The sequence below is a fragment of the Triticum aestivum genome, chromosome 2D, assembly GCF_018294505.1.
Source record: "Triticum aestivum cultivar Chinese Spring chromosome 2D, IWGSC CS RefSeq v2.1, whole genome shotgun sequence".
NCBI lineage: Eukaryota > Viridiplantae > Streptophyta > Magnoliopsida > Poales > Poaceae > Triticum > Triticum aestivum.
In genome coordinates this window covers 472,330,932-472,355,139 of record NC_057799.1, presented here as the reverse complement: position 1 = coordinate 472,355,139, position 24,208 = coordinate 472,330,932, and the positions used below count along the sequence as shown (strand labels likewise).

The window sequence follows — 24,208 nt, the reverse complement described above, 5'->3', positions numbered from 1 at the left end:
TCACGTTAAATAGGGCACCATCTAAATCCGTGGGGATGACACCGTATGAACTGTGGTTTGGCGAGAAACCTAAGCTGTCGTTTCTTAAAGTTTGGGACTGCGATGCTTATGTGAAAAAGTTTCAACATGATAAGCTCAAACCCAAATCGGAGAAGTAAATCTTCATAGGATACCCAAAAGAAACTGTTGGGTACACCTTCTATCACAGATCCGAAGGCAAGATATTCATTGCTGAGAATGGATCCTTTCCAGAGAAGGACTTTCTCTCGAAAGAAGTGAGTGAGAGGAAAGTAGAACTTGATGAGGTAACTGTATCTGCTCCCTTATTGGAAAGTAGTTCATCACAGAAAACTGTTCCTGTGATTCCTACACCAATTAGTGAGGAAGCTAATGATGATCATGTAACTTCAAATCAAGTTACTACCGAACCTCGTAGGTCAACCAGAGTAAGATCCGCACCAGAGTGGTACGGTAATCCTATTCTGGAGGTCATGTTACTTGACCATGACGAACCTACAAACTATGAGGAAGCAATGATGAGCCCAGATTCCGCAAAATGGCTTGAAGCCATGAAATCTGAGATGGGATCCATGTATAAGAACAAAGTGTGGACTTTGGTTGACTTGCCCGATGATCGGCAAGCCATTGAGAATAAATGGATCTTCAAGAGCAAGACGGACGCTGATAGTAGTGTTACTATCTATAAAGCTCGAATTGTCGCAAAAAGATTTTCGACAAGTTCAAGGTGTTGACTACGATGAGATTTTCTCACTCGTAGTGCTGCTTAAGTCTGTCCGAATCATGTTAGCAATTGCCACATTTGATGAAATCTGGCAAATGGATGTCAAAAACTTCATTCCTTAATGGATTTCTTAAAGAAGAGTTGTATATGATACAACAAGAAGGTTTTGTCAATCCTAAAGGTTCTAACAAAGTGTGCGAAGCTCCAGCGATCCATCTATGGACTGGTGCAAGCATCTCGGAGTTGGAATATACGTTTTGATAGTGTGATCAAAGCATATAGTTTTATACAGACTTGCGGTGAAGCCTGTATTTACAAGAAAGTGAGTGGGAGCACTACAACCTTTCTGATAAGTATATGTGAATGACATATTGTTGATCGGAAATGATGTAGAATTTTCTGGAAAGCATAAAAGGAGTGTTTGAAAGGAGTTTTTTCAAAGAAATACATCGGTGAAGCTACTTACATATTGAGCATCAAGATCTATAGAGATAGATCAAGACGCTTGATAAGGTTTTTCAATGAGTACATACCTTGACAAGATTTTGAAGTAAGTTCAAAATGGAACAGTCAAAGAAAGAGTTCTTGCCTGTGTTACAAGGTGTGAAATTGAGTAAGACTCAAAGCCCGACCATGGCAGAAGATAGAAAGAGAATGAAAGTCATTCCCTATGCCTCAGTGATAACCCACAAGTATAGGGGATCGCAACAGTTTTCGAGGATAGAGTATTCAACCCAAATTTATTGATTCGACACAAGGGGAGCCAAAGAATATTCTCAAGTATTAGCAATTGAGTTGTCAATTCAACCACACCTGGATAACTTAGTATCTGCAGCAAAATATTTAGTAGCAAAGTAATATGGAAGTAACGGTGACGGTAGCAAAGTAATATTTTTGGGTTTTGTAGTGATTATAACAATAGCAACGGAAAATTAAATAAGCGAAGAACAATATGTGAAAAGCTCGTAGGCATTGGATCGGTGATGGAGAATTATGCCGGATGTGGTTCATCATATAACAGCCATAACATAGGGTGACACAGAACTAGCTCCAATTCATCAATGTAATGTAGGCATGTATTCCGAATATAGTCATACGTGCTTATGGAAAAGAACTTGCATGACATCTTTTGTCCTACCCTCCCGTGGCAGCGGGGTCCTAACGGAAACTAAGGGATATTAAGGCCTCCTTTTAATAGAGTACCGGACCAAAGCATTAACACATAGTGAATACATGAACTCCTCAAACTATGGTCATAACCGGGAGTGGTCCCGATTATTGTCACTTCGGGGTTGCCGGATCATAACACATAGTAGGTGACTATAGACTTGAAAGATAGGATCAAGAACTCACATATATTCATGAAAACATAATAGGTTCAGATCTGAAATCATGGCACTCGGGCCCTAGTGACAAGCATTAAGCATAGCAAAGTCATAGCAACATCAATCTCAGAACATAGTGGATAGTAGGGATCAAACCCTAACAAAACTAACTCGATTACATGATAAATCTCATCCAACCCATCACCGTCCAGCAAGCCTACGATGGAATTACTCACGCACGGCGGTGAGCATCATGAAATTGGTGATGGAGGAAGGTTGATGATGACGATGGCGACGGATTCCCCTCTCCGGAGCCCCGAACGGACTCCAGATCAGCCCTCCCGAGAGAGTTTAGGGCTTGGCGGCGGCTCCGTATCGTAAAACGCGATGAATCTTTCTCCCTGATTGTTTTCTCCCCGAACACGAATATATGGAGTTGGAGTTGAGGTCGGTGGAGCAACAGGGGGACCACGAGGAAGGGGGCGCGCCCCCCACCCTCGTGGACAGGTGGTGGGCCCCCTGGCCTTGATTCTTTCTTCAATATTTTTAATATTTTCCAAAAATAAGTTCTGTGGAGTTTCAGGTCATTCCGAGAACTTTTGTTTCTGCACATAAATAACACCATGGCAATTCTGCTGAAAACAGCGTCAGTCCGGGTTAGTTCCATTCAAATCATGCAAGTTAGAGTCCAAAACAAGGGCAAAAGTGTTTGGAAAACTAGATACGACGGAGACGTATCAACTCCCCCAAGCTTAAACCCTTGCTTGTCCTCAAGCAATCCAGTTGATAAACTGAAAGTGATAAAGAAAAACTTTTACAAACTCCGTTTGCTCTTGTTGTTGTAAATATGTAAAGCCAGCATTCAAGTTTTCAGCAAAGATTATGAACTAACCATATTCACAATAACTCTTAGGTCTCATGTTTACTTATATCAATGGCATAATCAACTAGCGAGCAATAATAATAAATCTTGGATGACAACACTTTCTCAAAACAATCATAATATGATATAACAAGATGGTATCTCGCCAGCCCTTTCTGAGACCGCAAAACATAAATGCAGAGCACCTTTAAAGATCAAGGACTGACTAAACATTGTAATTCATGGTAAAAGAGATCCAGTCATAGTCATACTCAATATAAATTAATAGTAATGGATGCAAATGACAGCAGTGCTCTCCAGCTGGTGCTTTTTAATAAGAGGGTGATGACTCAACATAAAAGTAAATAGATAGGCCCTTCGCAGAGGGAAGCAGGGATTTGTAGAGGTGCCAGAGCTCGATTTTAAAGCAGAGATAAATAATATTTTGAGCGGCATACTTTCATTGTCAACATAACAACCAAGAGATGGTGATATCTTCCATGCTACACACATTATAGGCGGTTCCCAAACAGAATGGTAAAGTTTATACTCCCCCTCCACCAACAAGCATCAATCCATGGCTTGCTCGAAACAACGAGTGCCTCCAACTAACAACAGTCCCAGGGGGAGTTTTGTTTGCAATTATTTTGATTTGATTTGCATAAAGCATGGGACTGGGCATCCCGGTGACCAGCCATTTTCTCGTGAGTGAGGAGCGGAGTCCACTCCTCTTGAGAATAACCCGCCTAACATGGAAGATAAGGACAGCCCTAGTTGATACATGAGCTATTCGAGCATACAAAACAGAATTTCATTTGAAGGTTTAGAGTTTGGCACATACAAATTTACTTGGAACGGCAGGTAGATACCGCATATAGGAAGGTATAGTGGACTCATATGGAATAACTTTGGGGTTTAAGGGATTGGATGCACAAGCAGTATTCCCGCTTAGTACAAGTGAAGGCTAGCAAAAGACTGGGAAGCGACCAACTAGAGAGCGACAACAGTCATGAACATGCATTAAAATTAATAAACATTGAGTGCAAGCATGAGTAGGATATAATCCACCGTGAACATAAATATCGTGAAGGCTATGTTGATTTGTTTCAACTACATGTGTGAACATGTGCCAAGTCAAGTCACTTGAATCATTCAAAGGAGGATACCACCCCATCATACCACATCACAACCATTTTAATAGCATGTTGGCACGCAAGGTAAACCATTATAAACTCCTAGCTAATTAAGCATGGCATAAGCAACTATAATCTCTAGTTGTCATTGCAAACATGTTATTCATAATAGGCTGAATCAGGAACGATGAACTAATCATATTTACAAAAACAGGAGAGGTCGAGTTCATACCAGCTTCTCTCATCTCAATCATTTCATCATATATCGTCATAATTGCCTTTCACTTGCATGACCGAATGATGTGAATAATAATAATAGTGCACGTGCATTGGACTAAGCTGGAATCTGCAAGCATTCAATAACAGGAGAAGACAAGGCAATATGGGCTCTTGGTTAAATCAACAACAAAGCATATAAGAGCCACTTCAACAATTTCATCATGGTCTTCTCCTATCGACCCCCAAAGAAAAGAAATGTAATAAAACTATTTACACAGGAAAATTCCCAACAAGCAAAAGAAGAACAGGAAATATTTTTGGGTTTTCTTTTAATTATTTCTACTACAACTAGAAAGTAAATTAGCTAAACGCTACAACTAATTTTTTTGGTTTTTCTTAAGATTTTTCAAACACACAAGAAGAAAGCATAAAAAGAAAATAAACTAGCATGGATATTACAGTGAAAAAGTGTGAGCACCGACATCTAGCAATGAGTGTGTAAACACAAATGTAATGTCGGTGGGGAATACGTACTCCCCCAAGCTTAGGCTTTTGGCCTAAGTTGGTTTATTGCCACGGATGGCCTGGCGGATATCCATAGTTGTAGTTGGGGTTGTACTGAGATGCAGAGGCTATTGCATTGTGGGCTGCAGCTTGGAGGCGAGCTGCCCTCGTCCTCCTTTCGTACTCATTTGCCTCCTCCCTGGTTATAAAATGTCTCCCCTTTGCCTGAAAGTCAAAGAGAGTAGGGGCAGGGAGAACAATATTGACGACGTGACGCCTGTCAAAGATTAGTCGGTACTGGAGAGGTGGTTCATTCCTCTCGACAACCTGATGGTGAACCATAGCATTAAAGTCTAGATAAGTAGGAGGCAATTCAATATCATCATCGCGTATGGTTACACCAAGAAAATCAGCTAAGCGGGTTGCATAAATTCCACCAAAGAAATCTCCATTAAATCTATTATGATGCAACCTACGTGCAACAATGGCTCCCAAATTATAAGATTTATCTCCTAACACAGCACTCCTAAGAATACTGAGGTCAGGGACACACATGTGACATGCTTCATCTTTACCATTTATGCACCTACCTATAAAGAGAGCAAAATAATGTATAGCAGGAAAATGAATGCTCCCTATGGTAGCTTGTGCTATATCTCTAGATTCCCCCACAGTTATACTAGCAAGAAAATCTCTAAATTCAGATTTGCGAGGTTCACTAGTACTACCCCATAGTGGAAGTTTGCAAGTAGTAGTAAAATCCTCTAAGTCCATAGTATAAGAATTTTCATAAAGATCAAACAGGACAGTTTGAGAATTGCGTGAAGATGAAAATTCAAACCTCCTCACAAAGGAACTAGTGAGATAGTGGTACTGACGGCACTTTTTTGCCTCAAAGCTCACAAGATCACCATTACGCAAATATGCATTAAATTCGTCCTTGATTCCCGCTCGATCCATAAAGTCTTCTGAAGGCCATTCACAAGGCCGCACTGGAGCGTCCCTTGGTGGTTCATCTTCAGCATCACGCATTGCAAGCCTGGGTCCTTGCTTCCTTGAAGAACCACCTTGGTACATTTTCCTAAACATATTTCTTCCTCTGAAAAATTTCTAAAAAATTTAGTAACTTCAAATAAAAGTGAACCAAGCTCAACAAAATTGATAGCAACTACTCCTACAAGTGCCTAGAGCCTATATCATGCATTAGAACTACTTGGAACCATATAAATTTGACATGCAAGCTCAAGAACATGGTCACCTAGGCAGCACAAATTTGCAATGAATAAAGCACTAGAACAAAAACTAATTGGACCAATGGAGGAGTCACATACCAAGGAACAATCCCCCAAAGCAGTTTTGTGAGAGGTGCTTTGAGCAAGGAGATCGAAAATCGCAGCAAAATGAGCTAGAACTCGTGCTTGAGCTGGATGGTGATTTTTTTGGGAGGAAGAAGAAGTGTGTGGGTGCAGGAATAAGTGGAGGGGAGCCACCGTGGGCCCACGAGGCAGGGGGCGCGCCCTGGACCCTCGTGGCCAGGTGCTTGCTCCCCCTGCTGTGTTCTCAGTGCCAGATATTCTCAAATATTCCAGAAAAAATCATATTTCAATTTCGGGGCATTTGGAGAACTTTTATTTTTGGGGTATTTTTATATTGCACGGATAATTCAGAAAACAGACAGAAAATACTATTTTTACTTTATTTCAACTAAATAACATAAAGTAGAGAGAGGGTGCAGAAGGTTGTGCTTTCTAACTTCATCCATCTCATGCTCATCAAAAGGAATCCACTAACAAGGTTGATCAGGTCTTGTTAGCAAACTCATTCCGAATCGCATGAAACCGGAGAAATTTCGAATAACACTATGTTACCTCAACGGGGATATGCACATCCCCAATAATAAGAATATCATATTTCTTTTTGAAAGTAGGAAGAGGAAATTCAAAACCTCCAATAATAATCGATGGAATTTTTCCAATAGAATTGATACTATGGACTTGAGGTTATTTCCTCGGAAAGTGTACCGTATGCTCATTATCATTAACATGAAAAGTTACATTGCCTTTGTTGCAATCAATAACAGCCCCTGCAGTATTCAAAAAGGGTCTTCCAAGAATAATAGACATACTATCGTCCTCGGGAATATCAAGAATAACAAAGTCCGTTAAAATAGTAACGTTTGCAACCACAACAGGCACATCCTCACAAATACCGACAGGTATAGCAGTTGATTTATCAGCCATTTGCAAGGATATTTCAGTAGGTGTCAACTTATTCAAATCAAGTCTACGATATAAAGAGAGAGGCATAACACTAACACCGGCTCCAAGATCACATAAAGCAGTTTTAACATAATTTCTTTTAATGGAGCATGGTATAGTGGGTACTCCTGGATCTCCTAAGTTCTTAGGTATTCCACCCTTAAAAGTATAATTAGCAAGCATGGTGGAAATTTCAGCTTCCGGTATCTTTCTTTTATTAGTAACAATTTCTTTCATATACTTAGCATAAGGATTCATTTTGAGCATATCAGTTAATCGCATACGCAAGAAGATAGGTCTAATCATTTCAGCAAAGCGCTCAAAATCCTCATCATCCTTTTTCTTGGATGGTTTGGGAGGAAAAGGCATGGGTTTCTGAACCCATGGTTCTCTTTCTTTACCGTGCTTCCTAGCAACAAAGTCTCTCTTATCATAACGTTGATTCTTTGATTGTGGGTTATCAAGATCAACAGCAGGTTCAATTTCTACATCATTATCATTGCTAGGTTGAGCATCACATGAACATCATCATTAATATTATCACTAGGTTCATGTTCGTTACCAGATTGTGTTTCAGCATTAGAAATAGAAATATCATTAGGATTCTCAGGTGGTTCAGCAATAGGTTCACTAGAAGCATGCAAAGTCCTATCATTTTTCTTTTTCTTCTTTTTAGAAGGAGTAGGTGCTTCTATATTATTTCTCTGAGAATCCTGCTCAATTCTCTTAGGATGGCCTTCAGGATACAAAGGTTCCTGAGTCATTTTACCAGTTCTAGTAGCCACTCTAACAGCATAGTCATTATTCTTACTATTCAATTCATTGAGCAGATCATTCTGAGCTTTAAGTACTTGTTCTACTTGAGTGGTAACCATAGAAGCATGTTTACTAATGAGTTTAAGTTCACCTTTAACTCTAGACATATAATCACCCAAGTGTTCAATCATATAAGCATTTTGTTTTAATTGTCTACCAAAATAAGCATTGAAATCTTCTTGCTTAACCATAAAATTATCAAACTCATCCAAACATTGGCTAGCAAACTTAGTAGGAGGGATTTCAGCTTTATCATATCTATAGAGAGAATTTACCTTTACTACCTGTGTCGGGTTATCAAGACCATGAGTTTCTTCAATAGGTGATGGATTAAGATCATATATTTCTTCAACAGGCGGTAAATTAAGACCATGTATTTCTTCAATAGGAGGTAAATTCTTAACATCTTCAGCTTTAATACCCTTTTCTTTCATAGATTTCTTTGCCTCTTGCATATCTTCAGGACTGAGAAATAGAACACCCTCTTTCTTCGGAGTTGGTTTAGGAATAGGCTCAGGAGCTGGCTCAGGAAGTGTCCAATTATTTTCATTTGTCAACATATTATTCAATAGAATTTCAGCTTCATCCGGTGTTCTTTCCCTGAAAACAGAACCAGCACAACTATCCAGGTAATCTCTGGAAGCATCGGTTAGTCCATTATAAAAGATATCAAGTATTTCATTTTTCTTAAGAGGATGATCAGGCAAAGCATTAAGTAATTGGAGAAGCCTCCCCCAAGCTTGTGGGAGACTCTCTTCTTCAATTTGCACAAAATTATATATATCCCTTAAAGCAGCTTGTTTCTTATGAGCAGGGAAATATTTAGCAGAGAAGTAATAAATCATATCCTGGGGACTACGCACACAACCAGGATCAAGAGAATTAAACCATATCTTAGCATCACCCTTTAATGAGAACGGAAATATTTTAAGGATATAAAAGTAGCGAGTTCTCTCATCATTAGTGAACAGGGTGGCTATATCATTTAATTTAGTAAGATGTGCCACAACAGTTTCAGATTCATAGCCATAAAAAGGATCAGATTCAACCAAAGTAATTATATCAGGATCAATAGAGAATTCATAATCCTTATCAGTAACAAAGATAGGTGAAGTAGCATAAGCAGGATCATATTTCATTCTAGCATTCAGAGTTTTTTGTTTAAGCTTAGCTAATAATTTCTTAAGATCACTTCTATCATTGCAAGCAAGAAAGTCTCTTTTAGTTTCTTCATCCATAACATAGCCCTCAGGCACAACAGGCAATTCATATTTATTGGGAGAGCCTTCATCATCACTTTCATCAATATTATCAGTTTCAATAATTTCATTCTCTCTAGCCCTAGCAAGTTGTTCATCAAGAAATTCACCAAGTGGCACAGTAGTATCAAGCATAGAAGTAGTTTCATCATAAGTATCATGCATAGCAGAAGTGGCATCATCAATAACATGCGACATATCAGAATTAATAGCAGAAGCAGGTTTAGGTGTCGCAAGCTTACTCAAAACAGAAGGTGAATCAAGTGCAGAGCTAGATGGCAGTTCCTTACCTCCCCTCGTAGTTGAGGGATAAATTTTTGTTTTCTCGTCTTTCAAGTTCCTCATAGTGACCAGCAGATATAAATCCCAAGTGACTCAAAGAATAGAGCTATGCTCCCCGGCAACGGCGCCAGAAAATAGTCTTGATAACCCACAAGTATAGGGGATCGCAACAGTTTTCGAGGGTAGAGTATTCAACCCAAATTTATTGATTCGACACAAGGGGAGCCAAAGAATATTCTCAAGTATTAGCAGTTGAGTTGTCAATTCAACCACACCTGGATAACTTAGTATCTGCAGCAAAGTATTTAGTAGCAAAGTAATATGGAAGTAACGGTAACGGTAGCAAAAGTAATATTTTTGGGTTTTGTAGTGATTGTAACAGTAGCAACGGAAAAGTAAATAAGCGAAGAACAATATGTGAAAAGCTCGTAGGATCGGTGATGGAGAATTATGCCGGATGCGGTTCATCATGTAACAGTCATAACATAGGGTGACACAGAACTAGCTCCAATTCATCAATGTAATGTAGGCATGTATTCCGAATATAGTCATACGTGCTTATGGAAAAGAACTTGCATGACATCTTTTGTCCTACCCTCCCGTGGCAGCGGGGTCCTAACGGAAACTAAGGGATATTAAGGCCTCCTTTTAATAGAGTACCGGAGCAAAGCATTAACACATAGTGAATACATGAACTCCTCAAACTATGGTCATAACCGGGAGTGGTCCCGATTATTGTCACTTCGGGGTTGCCGGATCATAACACATAGTAGGTGACTATAGACTTGCAAGATAGGATCAAGAACTCACATATATTCACGAAAACATAATAGGTTCAGATCTGAAATCATGGCACTCGGGCCCTAGTGACAAGCATTAAGCATAGCAAAGTCATAGCAACATCAATCTCAAAACATACTGGATACTAGGGATCAAACCCTAACAAATCTAACTCGATTACATGATAAATCTCATCCAACCCATCACCGTCCAGCAAGCCTACGATGGAATTACTCACGCACGGCGGTGAGCATCATGAAATTGGTGATGGAGGAAGGTTGATGATGACGATGGTGACGGATTCCCCTCTCCGGAGCCCCGAACGGACTCCAGATCAGTCCTCCCGAGAGAGTTTAGGGCTTGGCGGCGGCTCCGTATCGTAAAACGCGATGAATCTTTCTCCCTGATTTTTTCCTCCCCGAACACGAATATATGGAGTTGGAGTTGAGGTCGGTGGAGTAACAGGGGGCCCACGAGGCGGGGGGTGCGCCCAGGGGGCAGGCGCGCCCCCACCCTCGTGGATAGGTGGTGGGCCCCCTGGCCTTGATTCTTTCGCCAATTTTTTTAATATTTTCCAAAAATAAGTTCCATGGAGTTTCAGGTCATTCCGGGAACTTTTGTTTCTGCACATAAATAACAACATGGCAATTCTGCTGAAAACAGCGTCAGTCCGGGTTAGTTCCATTCAAATCATGCAAGTTAGAGTCCAAAACAAGGGCAAAAGTGTTTGGAAAAGTAGATACGACGGAGACGTATCACTCAGCCATAGGTTCTATAAAGTATGCCATGTTGTGTACCAGATCTATTGTGTACCTCACCAAGAGTTTGGCAAGAGGGTACAATAGTGATCTAGGAGTAGATCAGTGGACATCGGTCAAAATTATCCTTAGTGGAATAAGGAAATATTTCTCGGTTATGGAGGTGATAAAGAGTTTGTCGTAAAGAGTTACGTCGATGCAAGCTTTGACACCGATCTGGATGACACAATCTAAATACATATTGAAAGTGGGAGCTATTAGCTAGAGTAGCTCTGTGCAGAGCATTGTAGACATAGAAATTTGTAAAATACTTATGGATCTGAATGTGACAGACCCGTTGACTAAAATTATCTCACAAGCAAAACATGATCACACCTTAGTACTCTTTGGGTGTTAATCACATAGCGATGTGAACTAGATTACTGACTCTAGTAAACCCTTTGGGTGTTGGTCACATGTTGATGTGAACTATAGGTGTTAACCACATAAAGATGTGAACTATTGATGTTAAATCACATGGTGATGTGAACTAGATTATTAACTCTAGTGCAAGTGGGAGACTGAAGGAAATATGCCCTAGAGGCAATAATAGTTATTATTTATTTCCTTATTTCATGATAAATGTTTATTATTCATGCTATAATTGTATTAACCGGAAACTTGATACATGTGTGAATATATAGACAAAACAATGTGTCCCTAGTACACCTCTACTTGACTAGCTTGTTCACCAAAGATGGTTATGTTTCCTAGCCATAGACATGTGTTGTCATTTGATGAACGGGATCACATCATTAGGAGAATGATGTGATGGACAAGACCCATTCATTAGCTTAGCATTGTGATCGTTACAGTTTTATTGCTACTGCTTTCTCCATGACTTATACATGTTCCTCGGACTATGAGATTGTGCAACTCCCGAATATCCGGAGGAACACTTTGTGTGCAATCAAACGTCACAACGTAAATGGGTGATTATAAAGATGCTCTACAGGTGTTTCCGAAGGTGTTTGTTGGGTTGGCATGAATCAAGATTAGGATTTGTCACTCCGTGTATCGGAGAGGTATCTCTGCGCCCTCTCGGTAATGCACATCACTATAAGCCTTGCAAGCAATGCAGCTAATGTGTTAGTTGCGGGATGATGTATTACGGAATGAGTAAAGAGACTTGCCGGTAACGAGATTGAGCTAGGTATGAGGATACCGACGATCGAATCTCGGGCAAGTAACATACCGATGACAAAGGGAACAACGTATGTTGTTATGCGGTTTGACCGATAAAGATCTTCGTAGAATATGTGGGAGCCAATATGAGCATCCAGGTTCCGCTATTGGTTATTGACCGGAAAAGTGTCTCGGTCATTTCTACATAGTTCTCGAACCCGTAGGGTCCGCACGCTTAACATTCGGTGACGATCGGTATTATGAGTTTATGTGTTTTGATGTACCGAAGGTAGTTCGGAGTCCCGGATGAGATCGGGGACATGACGAGGAGTCTCGAAATGGTCGAGACGTAAAGATCGATATATTGGACGACTATATTCGGACTTCAGAAAGGTTCCGAGTGATTCGGGTATTTTTCGGAGTACCGCAGAGTTACGGGAATTCGCCGGGGAGTATATGGGCCTTATTGGGCTTTAAGGGAAAGAGAGAGGGGAGGCTGCGCCCCTCCCCCCCCCCCCAAGGCTTAGTCCGAATTGGACTAGGGGGAGGGGCGGCGCCCCCTCCTTCCTTCTCTTCTCTTTTCCTTTTCCTTCTCTCCTACTCCTACTAATTGGAAGGGCTCCTAGTTCTACTAGGAAAGGGGGAATCCTACTCCCAGTGGGAGTAGGACTCCCCTCGGGTGCGCCATAGAGAGGGCCGGCCCTCCCCCTCCTCCACTCCTTTATATACAGGGAGAGGGGCACCCCTTGGAGACACAACAATTGATCATTGATCTTTTAGCCGTGTGCGGTGCCCCCCTCCACCATATTCCACCTCGGTAATATCGTAGCGGTGCTTAGGCGAAGCCCTGCGTCGGTAGCATCATCAACACCGTCATCACACCGTCGTGCTGACAGAACTCTCCCGCAAAGCTCTGCTGGATCGGAGTTCATGGGACGTCATGGAGCTGAACATGTGCTGAACTCGGAGGTGCCGTACGTTCGGTACTTGGATCGGTCGGATCGTGAAGCCGTACGACTACATCAACCGCGTTGTGCTAACACTTCCGCTTTTGGTCTACTAGGGTACGTGGACAACACTCTCCCCTCTCGTTGCTATGCATCACCATGATCTTGCGTGTGCGTAGGAATTTTTTTGAAATTACTACGTTCCCCAACACCATCACCATCCAGCAAGCCTACGATGGGATTACTCACGCACGACGGTGAGCATCATGAAATTGGTGATGGAGGATGGTCGATGATGACGATGGCGACAGATTCCCCTCTCTAGAGCCCAAAACAGACTCCAGATCTTCCCTCTCGAGGAAGAACAGGGCTTGGCGGTGGCTCCGTATCGTAAAACGTGATGAATCCTTTTCACTAATTTTTTTCTCCCCGAACGTGTATATATGGAGTTGGAGTTGAGGTTGGTGGAGGTCAAAGGGGCCCACAAGGTCGGAGGGCGCGCCCCCCACCCTTGTGGCCAGGGTGTGGGCCCCCTTCACTTGATTCTTTCACGAATATTTTTTATTAATTCCAAAACTTATCTCAGTGAAGTTTCAGGTCATTCCGAGAACTTTTTATTCTGCACAAAAATAATACCATGGCAATTCTGCTGAAAACAACGTCAGTCCGGGTTAGTTCCATTCAAATCATGCAACTTAGAGTCCAAAACAAGGGCAAAAGATTTTGGAAAAGTAGATACGATGGAGACGTATCACGGCCCGAGGTGCCCGCCACTGAAGGGTTTCATCACGAGCCCAGACTTGGAATAGTTTACCTGTGGCGGACGAGGCCTTCTGCTCGCCACTGCTCCGCACGTAGCTGTGACGGGCAACTTTTGTCACCCGTCACTACTTGTTCTCAAAAATAGCTGTGGCAGGTGTTCCGCAGCACCCACCACTCATTAGGGTTCACCTATAAGCCCTTTCCAAGTAGTGAGACGGTGATGGATACTATAATATCGAGTGGGCCCATTGAGTATCTCTCCATCGCTGGAGGAGCAAATCCTAGTCTTGAATTATCGAGTCCCTTGACATATTTTCCTATGTACCCGAAAGTTCCCGCTATAATCATCACTGCCATCATGATGTTACAGATAACGTTAAGCAACCCCGAAGTAACCATCCGGTATGAAGGTCCAGGATATTCCCATGGTCTAAGGACTTGAGTATACATTAATATCGGCGACATGGTGATGACTGAATCTTGAAGTATATCATAAGTTGGGTCTATCCAACACCATTGTTTGGCCTCTACTTTGTTCCAAGTATTGCCGATATCCTTGTTACTTAAACAATTCCCTATCATTGGGAAAATAGGATCATCATGCAATACATGCGTAGTCTTAGAGGCGAGACAAGTAATCTACTTAGTGTTTAAATCTCGACACATGCAAGTGCGGTTTCCTATGACTCTCATATCCGGGGACCATTGCAATTACAGCACAAAAATATAAACCTAATTGTGAACATGGAAATAAAGAATAATATTTTATTATCGCCTCTAGGTCATATTTCCAACAGTTGTTGTTTGAGGGAGTAACATGCGAAAGAATGTAGTGTGGTTGCTTGTGAGGAAGATAAACTCATCGCAACATAGTTGGAAAGCACACACGGCCACACATATTGTGCGAAGAACAAGAATTTGAACAAAAATGGTTCCACCAATGTTTATATGCTATTTTATTAATCCATAGACACACATGATACATTACTAGATACTTAGCCAAACAACAACATTGTGAATCCCCCATAGTCTTAGAGATCTTGCCCGTATTGAAGCAGTAACAATCATGCATCAATATTTTGGGAGAAGCTGTATGTGAAAACCACAAGGAAACTGTAGTCCAGGAGAAAGCACCATGTTTCCTCCCTTGATGACTTTCCAACTGTAGAAGGCGCACAAAATTTTAAAATTTAGAGGGTAAATATCTATGTAAAATAGTCTCACAAGGAAAAAATGTATACAGTCCTACAACTAAAAGAGCTAATGTTCATGTGTTTTTGATAGAGTAATGCATTCCCATCATGTTTCTATTTCCTTTGTACTTAACAGATTGTGGATGCTCTATGCTAATTACCTCCATGGTGATAACTAACCTTTAATATGGGACATTGATCCTAGAGGTTATTTTTTGGACAAATCAAATCCGTCTATTAAGAAGTAGTTGTGAGCTTATAAATGTGCATGCATACTAGTTTGCACTAAGGATTTCGTGACGCTAGAAACTTTGACAATTGATTATTATGAATGTGAAATGATCATAAATTTACATTGTTAAATGATGTTCTATCGATAACTAATAATAATTTTTTATCTAATCAAATACATTTTTGACTAATTAGTGTCTATGAAAGAAATTTGACTGCATGGTTACAACAAAGTCATATGTCTTGGAGCAAGTTGTAATGATTTTAGATCATAAATAGAAACTTTCCATATAATATGTAATGGCAATGAAAAATATATACATCTTCTAATTATCCAATTATTTGATCAGGCAAATAAAATATGCCTATTATGGAAATATATAAGAACGTGTGATACAACATAAATTGCGTCAATGAAGTTACAAGCACCCTCCTACTCATCATGTTAGCACACGTACCCCTTTCCCGGGCATTGGACCCTCCATTAAGGAAACATTTTTATTTTTCTTCTTCTAGTCTGGCTTGAAGAACATCGAGGCCTCCACAATAGGATTATGGTGGAGACAAGCAATCGAGGATCTATGTGTAAGAGGAATGGGCCTTATAATGTTGAGCAGGCGAACCCGAGAAAGAGTGGGGAGGGGGTGAAGGGATGGGTGGCTATTTAATTTTATGTTTTCATTTCATTTCTATTGTTTTCTTTGATGTCTTTTTTATTCCATTTTTAAGTATGTTACCGAAAACCCATAATGTAACATTGGTTTTATGAAGTGATTTTTCCTTTTTTTCTATACTAGAACTATTTTATTGAAGTATACTACAAATCTTTGTGTAGCACACTAGGTCCACTTTGAGTAAGATTTGATGGCTACATATATATCTTCTCCCCAAGAAACATAGTAAGTACTGACGGAGTTTAACACCTAGTGTTGTGATTTATACACAAGCAAAAATCTAGAACTACATGAGTATAGACTCATCTCTCTATTATTAAATAAAAGGTAATCAATACTTACTATTGTTGGTAGACTAACCATTTATTAATATTTTTAGTACAAGAAAGAGAAATTCACCTGTATTTAGTAACTAAGCAATGTAGGAAGACAGCCATTTCTAGCTTGGCAAAGTCGGCACCAACACATAACCGCAGCCCACCTCCAAAGGCCATGAACTCCTTTGAGGAGCCACCCATTGGTTCAGTAGTATCCTGTGTAGAAAGTTTTCAGTAGGTTTCAGATAGAGTTGCTTTTTGCATAACAGTTACTCCTTTCCTTTGTTTGAAATATTCTTAGCAATCCCCTTTTTGGTGCTTCGGCAAGAAAGTATTGGAGATAAAAGAACTAAAAGCCATGTATTCTCCTACATTTTAATTCCTATTTTCCATACTATAATTCCATGTTGAATTTTTTTCCAGCACTCCTTATGCTTAATTATTTTTCTTTAAAAAATATAACTTTACTTAGTTTGAAGGGTAATGATCATGAGCTACTTTTCCTTTCTTGGAAAGGTTTTGACCTACTTTTTTGTAATAATATAAATTTCCAACTATATGTTGTGGATGCACATTAAATAATAACATAAAACCAGGTTAATATCTAGGAAACGTTATGATAAAATATCATGTATTTTGGAAACAATGTATACCATTCAACCAAAGTTTGTTGCTTTATGATAAAAACATATGTGTTGTTTTATTAGAATTGACATGGAACATCCCTTTGAAATAGACAAATGTTACAAACCTTCCACCTCCAAGGATTGAATGCATTGGGATCCTTGTAAATAGTAGGATCGAGATGAATGCTAGAAGGACTAACCATGATCTTTGATCCTTTTGGGATAGTGTAACCTGCACATATACAATACACATTAAGACATCATTTAGTTAAATTGTTGCAAACTCTCTCTCCCCCTCCTCGCGCGCTACCCTCCTTTTGATTACAAGGAGGGTGCACACACTGTACTATATGTGCACACATAAATGAATTAGAAAACCGCCCATGAATCTCTCATAAATATATGATTTGTTACTCCTAATATCCTACATGTTTTGTGCCCTTAGAAAATCTTCTCACCTTTTATATGAACTTCCTCTGTTGCTTTTCTAAACATTACGGGAGCAATGTTAGCTAGCCTTAATGCTTCATGTATGACCTACAAATAACAATGACGCAGATGAAATAGTGCCACTTGTACAAGTGCCCATGTCATTAATTATACAATAAGAATAAATCAGCTTATATGTGTGTATGGTTGATGTCATGAAAAACAAAGACCTAAGAGAGACAAACTATATACATGAGATGTAAATTTCATGGACTTGTATTCCTCCCATGTGATTTCAGAGTCAGGGTTGGCCCTTCTTTTCCGGATGTTGTTGTGCTCCTCCTGTAATTGACAAATCTACCTTAATTAGTCATGTTTATACATGAGTTACCCAATTACACACACAATATTTTCTTGGATTATGGGAAGGAAGGCCTTTGGGTGTTGCCAAGTGTAGTTTTATCGACGTGCATTTCACATGATCTAAGGGGTCTGTAACATACTGGGTATATGTGGTAGTAACACACATATACAAGACCACTTAGATGTAATGGCATATGAGACATAGGTGTAACTACAACCTAGGTATTTCTTATATGGATAATCATGTATACTTTGTTCTGTAATTATGTATGGAAGTGTTAATGCTAAATTAGCGCATTGTGTGTAATAGAATGCACAAATGCGGGTGTATGTCTAATAGTGTGGGTGAAGAATACTACTGTGTACGTCTCAAGGCAAATATTTTTTCTAGACTGTTTATTCAAACGCTTAATTGGCTATTATTAAAACACTTAATTAGCTACTTCCCTTTTTCCACACTTACTGTTAATTCTTGCAGGGCCTTGGGATCACCGGTTAGAAACTTAAGTGTAGCAGTTATCCCAGATGATGTAGTTTCGAAGCCCGCGAACAACAATAAGAAGAGCAAATCCAATGCAATTTTCTCGTTCATTAAAGTCTTCTTATCCTTCAAATCATCGATCAAGATATCGATAAAGTCAACACTCTCCCAACATGTTGCCTTCTTCCTCTCGTTGAGCAATTCTTTCAAGATCTTCATGACATTCTTCCGGTCCTAGGCAACGAGGGAACCATACGTATAAGACAAGATGATTTTTTTGAATTGTGCAATCAAATATATTTCAAATTTATGCATTGAAATCAAGTGCACGGGCACCATGGAGCCCCAATTAATTAGGCTATACACACACAATTTTCTTACTACTGGATGCAATTGTTTTTTGAGGGAATAGTATTGGGTGCAATTCATCTGACATATTGTTGTATATTAAAATACAGTGGCGGCTACAAAAGAATAGGTCAGAGTGGTCTTGTATGTATTAATTTATTTGTGCTATGATATGGAGAAATATGTGGCTGGTAGTAGTCGCTAGTTACCTGCATACATTTGTAGAATGCTGTGCCAGGAATGTAAAGTGGAAATGCTAGTAGTCCTTGAAGAAATGCATCAAATTGCTTCCACAGCTTCCCATCTGAGCTTGAGGAGTCATAGCTGATTAACCGCTTTGCCGTGATGCTGAATATCATCTACGATAAGGAAATTTTCGAGTTACTTGAATCATCATGTATACGTATAAGCTTTGCTAATTAAACAATAGTATTATGAAATAACATGTAGTATATCCTAATTAATCAAGTTGTTCAGCTTATACCAGAACACCATCAATATAGGGAAAGGGATAGGAGGACGTACACTAGACGTTGCCTCTTTCACTTCAATACTAGGATGACCGAGCCAGGAGAGTAGGCTGGCCTGGGCCGTCTGTTGTACTTCGTGGAGCAGAACCACCCTGAGGTTTTCTGGGCCGAAGAGTCGAAGTACCAGAGTCCTGAGGTGCTTGTGGAAGGTCCCGAGCGTTGCGATAATGCAGTCGGCTCCCATGATTCTCATGAGCGACTCCGGATACCAGATTTGGAACAACTTCTCCTCTTTTTGGAACACCAAGTTGTTCAAATCTTGATCCAGGGACACAATGAGGTCTTCACCGATCAAATTTGTCCTAAAAATTGGACCATACCTGAAATTGCAGCTCTCCGAGAATTTAGTTTGATTGTTATACAACGTTCGGGGTAGTTCATCCATCTAAAATGATAAACATCCGAGTAAAGACCGACTTTATAGAATTGTGTCAGATCATCGGTGATTATTTCATTTTTTATGGAAAAAATAACTAATCACTGTATTTGTAAAACTTCTTTTTTTGTTATTATCAACATATAATATTGTTTTCTCCCCACACATGGTAATCTCAAAAAACTCATGTCATTGTATAACTGGTTACGTGATTCCCCGCTTTAGTTATCAAGTAATTAATCCTCGGTGGTGACCACCCTATAATATTATAGATTTATGATGATATGTAAGTATGTCCAGAAAAAGGTGAAACATAATGTCTTCTTGCCATACTTGTTTTGCTCGATGGTGAACTGATGAGTCATGCATGAACCTACCCATACGATTGTAGATCAACATTCGCAAAAAAATAGAAGAACAATTCAGATCAACCTAGAGCACCTCCTCGCTATATGCACATAATGAAGGGTTAGTAAATCCTTTTCATAAACACATCGGCTCCAACATTATAACTAGTAGCACGATACTCATATATACTACCTCCTTCTGGGTTTAAAAAGCCCACACATATTGCTAGATCGACAATTTGATCAACATCACACAAGTTATATCTCTAAAAATAGGTACCGTCAGAAACTTTAAATGTTATATTTTATAATGGTAACTTTTGTGAAATATAATTTATATTAGATAGATTTAACTATTGATCTATGAATACTTATGAGCCTTTGAAACCGTAAATGTTGTCGTAACTTATCCCAATGGGGTGCAACATTGTTGCGTTAGCAAAAAAAAAGGAATCGACAAAACAGACCATGAATCCAATAAATTTTTGGACTGGGAAAATGTTTTGAAATATTTAATTTGGTAATTAATGAGTATGTTGTTAGTAGTTTGCAGTTTCTTGCTATCAAATATTTGGAATGCAGGTAGAGGTAATCTTTGCTAAGCACAAGTTTGGTTCATAGCCACGTCTTGTCAAACTTTGACACAAATTTGAGTACTGCAAAAAATAGTCAGGCGGGTGGCTCTGGATTTTCTTTCTACACTCGCAAGGTGACTAGGAAAAAATCTACCTCCCCTTGATCTCTATCGACGAGCCCATGGGTTCGCCTCCCCTCTGCATGCTACTCCGATGGCCGGTGGTGGGGAGGGGAATACTGGTGCCCTTGCTCCGGCTAGGAGATAGGCGGGGTTTTAGTCCTCGCAGGGGTGACCTCGGACGGATGGCGGGGTTTTTTCTTTGAGTCGGTCTTCCGGGCTCTGATCCTTCTCAAGTTCGTCCGTCGGGACGGATTAGATGGAGCTCTGCTATAGATTCCTAACAGCTCCTCGGGGCGGTGAGGTTAGGGTTCGACGTACGCATGCAACAACGAGATTTGGTGTCAGGTTCTTCAGATTGATTCAATGATTGAACTACGACGACTGCAAATCCAGGACGATGGTCCTTATGGGCACGTGCACGAAGACTTCTCAGCTGTCATCGACAAGGTAAGCCTGGCTCCGATATAGGAGCAGCAATAGCTCATTCTGGCGGAAGCAATGGTCGTTCGGTGGTTCATGGACCTCAATGTAATTTTTATTACGTGTAAGATGTTTTGTGCTTCCGGTGAATCTCTATAACAGATCAGATCCTTTTCGCAAAAAAAAATTGACACAAAGTTTGGAAGCACTATTAGGCTATTGTTTGTTTAATCAAATCAATGTCTCATATCTATTATGTACTCTTACCTTTCATCTGAAAAGGGGAGGTAGGAGGGACCACACTAAAATTTGCCTTGTTTAACTACCTCAACTGCGACTTGCCGCACTTCCTGAACAACTTGTCCCATCTGTCATACACCCATTACCTTCAGTAGAACTTTGCCTTACTTGCCGCGAGCAATTTATTCACCGTAATTTTCTTGACCTACCACTCAACCACAACTGGGCAAAAAAGGCAAAATATGGCTGCTAACTAACCATGTGCGGCCTCAACCTGGACCTCTCTTCGTGCATTCGATGATCTTTGCAAAATCACCCATCACATCTTTAGTTTAGTTTTTTCGTATGGATAGAGTAATTTAGTTTAAGGTTTGAGATCAAGTAGAGGTAGGATTAATTAGATATGACATGGGTTATTATTTGTTAGTTTATCGGAGCCAAGACAATTCGTCAACATTGTACCAAGGGAGCCGGTATAGTTTCGGAGGTATAAATAGTCCCTCCGTCCTATAATATAAAAGTATTTTCGACATCAACCTTCTTCCCAAAATATAAGAGCGTTAAATGTGCTTGCAGCGAACGAAATATTGAGTAAGAGGGCCTTTTCTTCATATTATTGCAATGGTTAATAAAGGAATCGCCCTTTTGATCTTCAACGCCTATCTATTTCTTCTATTTCATCACCGATTGCTTATGAGAGCAGCATAAACATTTACTACTGTACTCTACTTTCTTTCCAGGTTCCTTGGTCGATGCTACATCATACTTTGTATCACAACAGTTAAACGCACCCAAGCACCGACCAGGTAGCTCCGTTTACCACGTGCCGCTGCTGCTGCCCCTCCTTTTGCATGTTACAGGGCTCTAGAACATAGACCGGTCTATATGTCACAAGTTGAACTTGTTTTAAGAGTTTATAGGACAAAATATAGCCAAATCAAGTTTAGCATGTACTCCATTGATTTCAGCCGTTGGACTGTATTTCAAATAGGTTTAAAATACTAATAAGGATGAGAGCGTATGTCTTATTATGATTGCTTTGGTTATGTAAAAATAATTTGATTTATAATAGCGAAAATTATATTTCTTTGAAGATTCTTTTCTACTGTGCACACTCGCTTCGTACATGGTTTACGCTACACCGAACACTTAAAAATTGTTCAAGGCGGTGTGTATGCCTATGAAGCGGGTGGTTAGAGAGTTTTTTACCCAACATGGATAGCAGCATAATCTCCGGATCGGTCCACCATCTATTTTGACATAAGCATAGTGTTGGCCTATATGACTACTGTTGCGAATATGCCGTTTATTTTATTTTATTTTTGTCAGACCGTTGGTCTTTGACTCTGTGCATTTTACGTATGCAAAGGTCGGGTGTTGCTCATCATACTTTGTATGATCTTGATGCTTGATGCTACATTTTGAGTTAACAAGAGTGCCCTTTATCAGAAAAATTATGACAAATTGTTCCCAGTGAAATTCATGTGTCGTGTATAAGAAAAATCCATCAACCGCTTAAAAAGATCGAGAGTTTACATGATTTTGCTACGCGTAACAACAGGTTTTTTGTTAGCTGCGTACCAGTAGCAGTCAGACGTTATGAGGGGTAGGCAATGCATGCATGCACGACTAAACTGATTAGTAAGAGTAATTACCTCTCCAGACGGCGCTTCAAGAAAGGGGTCAGCTCGAGCGATGGGCTCCGGGCGAAGAACTCGAGCGACTCCCCGAGGACGGGGAGACCCCGCGACCCCGGCGGCAGCACCGCCCCTGCTTTGCATGGTGCACCCACGTTCCATCTAATGACCAAATGGACCAACCAGGCAGCTAAGAGGGCCGCCATGCCCACGAGAACAACCCAAGGCGTGGCCAGAGCCACAGGGATAGAGACCGACATTTGCATGTGTGTTCACTAGAGCTCTAGCTGGGTTTTGGCTTACCGTATCACTCCTGCATGTGATTTATATAGACAAATTTGCAAAGTTGCAAGCCGTCAGAGGTACAGAAACCCGCGGCCTAGCACAATGCCACACTCCGACCCCCCTTCTTCACGCAAGAGCGTGCTATGCATGGGACAGTTCTTTATGCTGTTTTAAGAAAGCTCAAGTTTTCTTCTTTCTTTGTCGGCGATATATGTGGACGTCGATCCGCAATTAGTATCTTGAAATTTCTTACTTTCCGCTGCAACAAGAATATATTAAGAGCATGACTTGACAAATCCAGGCCCATATACATCCGCGGATGTGCCTGAACCATCCCTTATTTTTTGGAAATTGCAATCATAGGCTTCATTTTTTGATCCTCAAATCCATACTATTACATCCAACGTAAAATTCATCTTCGTACATAGCTAGCCTATCTACTCTTCCACCAGCCCGTCCAGATCCACTCTCCGCCCCCACTTCTTCACGCAAGAACGTGTTATGCATGTGACCGTTCTTTATGCTGTTTTAAGAAAATCTCAAGTTTCCTTCTTTTCTTTGACCGCGATATATGGGGTCATAGATCCGCAATTAGTGTCTTGAAATTTCTTACTTTCCGCTGCAACAAGAACCTATTAAGAGCAGCACGTTCCTCCTCTGCTTGGGCGATCTCGAACCCCGCCAAGGCATCCTCCATGGAGAGTTTAGCCTGCTTCAGCGTTGTATCTGCATCAACCTCATGTTCGTCCCATGGCTTCCAACTCCTACATCTCCACGTCCGGCGCCGCCTCCTACTTCGGCGCGTCCTCCTGCTCCTCCTCCGGAGAGTTCAAAGGCAAACAAGTTGCAATCTGAGTGGCGTGTCGTGCCTAGACGTCCTTCGATCCATCTCCTCCCGACGCTATGAAGTCAACATATTGTAGTAGGTAACCTTTTGGCGGACCATGGCTACCAACGAACGGCGAACTCAAAGCTAAAAACATGGCGTGAACGGGGTTACGGTGGCGGTGCGGACGGGGGAGGGGGTGGAAATGGGGACAACTAGGGTTCAGGCTCACTGCCCTACTTAAATAGCAGTGTTTGGCCCCTCAGGCGGTGCACGGGTGAGCTCTCTTCGGACCGATGGGTTTATGCCTGTTTCTGTGTGGGTCCTGCTCGTTAGTCCAACAAGCGAACATGTCCAGGCAGGCCCGGGGCTCCCCA

General features: G+C 40.7%; 1 protein-coding gene across 3 annotated transcripts; it reads right to left on the bottom strand.

The window, feature by feature from the left end:
- Nucleotides 1-14,743: 14,743 nt before the first annotated feature.
- Nucleotides 14,744-23,006, bottom strand: LOC123053884 (cytochrome P450 87A3). Of its 3 annotated transcripts, none has more exons than XM_044477479.1 (9): nt 22,739-23,006; nt 18,999-19,323; nt 18,683-18,832; nt 18,108-18,359; nt 17,534-17,623; nt 17,311-17,389; nt 16,978-17,084; nt 16,309-16,442; nt 14,744-14,973 (listed from the first exon to the last, which is right to left on the bottom strand). In XM_044477479.1, exons 1-9 carry the CDS (start codon nt 22,984-22,986, stop codon nt 14,883-14,885), a joined length of 1,476 nt encoding a protein of 491 aa, XP_044333414.1. In that variant the 5' UTR covers nt 22,987-23,006; the 3' UTR covers nt 14,744-14,882. The 3 variants fall into 3 exon arrangements, with proteins under 3 accessions (XP_044333414.1, XP_044333416.1, XP_044333415.1); XM_044477481.1 differs by having other exon boundaries at nt 17,053-17,084; XM_044477480.1 differs by having other exon boundaries at nt 18,108-18,350.
- Between the last annotated feature and the right edge of the window lie 1,202 nt (nt 23,007-24,208).

Coding starts and splice junctions, on each gene's coding strand:
- LOC123053884 (XM_044477479.1), bottom strand. CDS start 22,986: ATGCAAATGTCGGTCTCTATCCCTGTGGCTCTGGCCACGCCTTGGGTT. Junction 17,624..18,107: donor AGGCCCTGCAAGAATTAACA/GTAAGTGTGGAA, acceptor TGTCAATTACAG/GAGGAGCACAACAACATCCG. Junction 17,390..17,533: donor CCATGAAATTTACATCTCAT/GTATATAGTTTG, acceptor TGTTATTTGTAG/GTCATACATGAAGCATTAAG.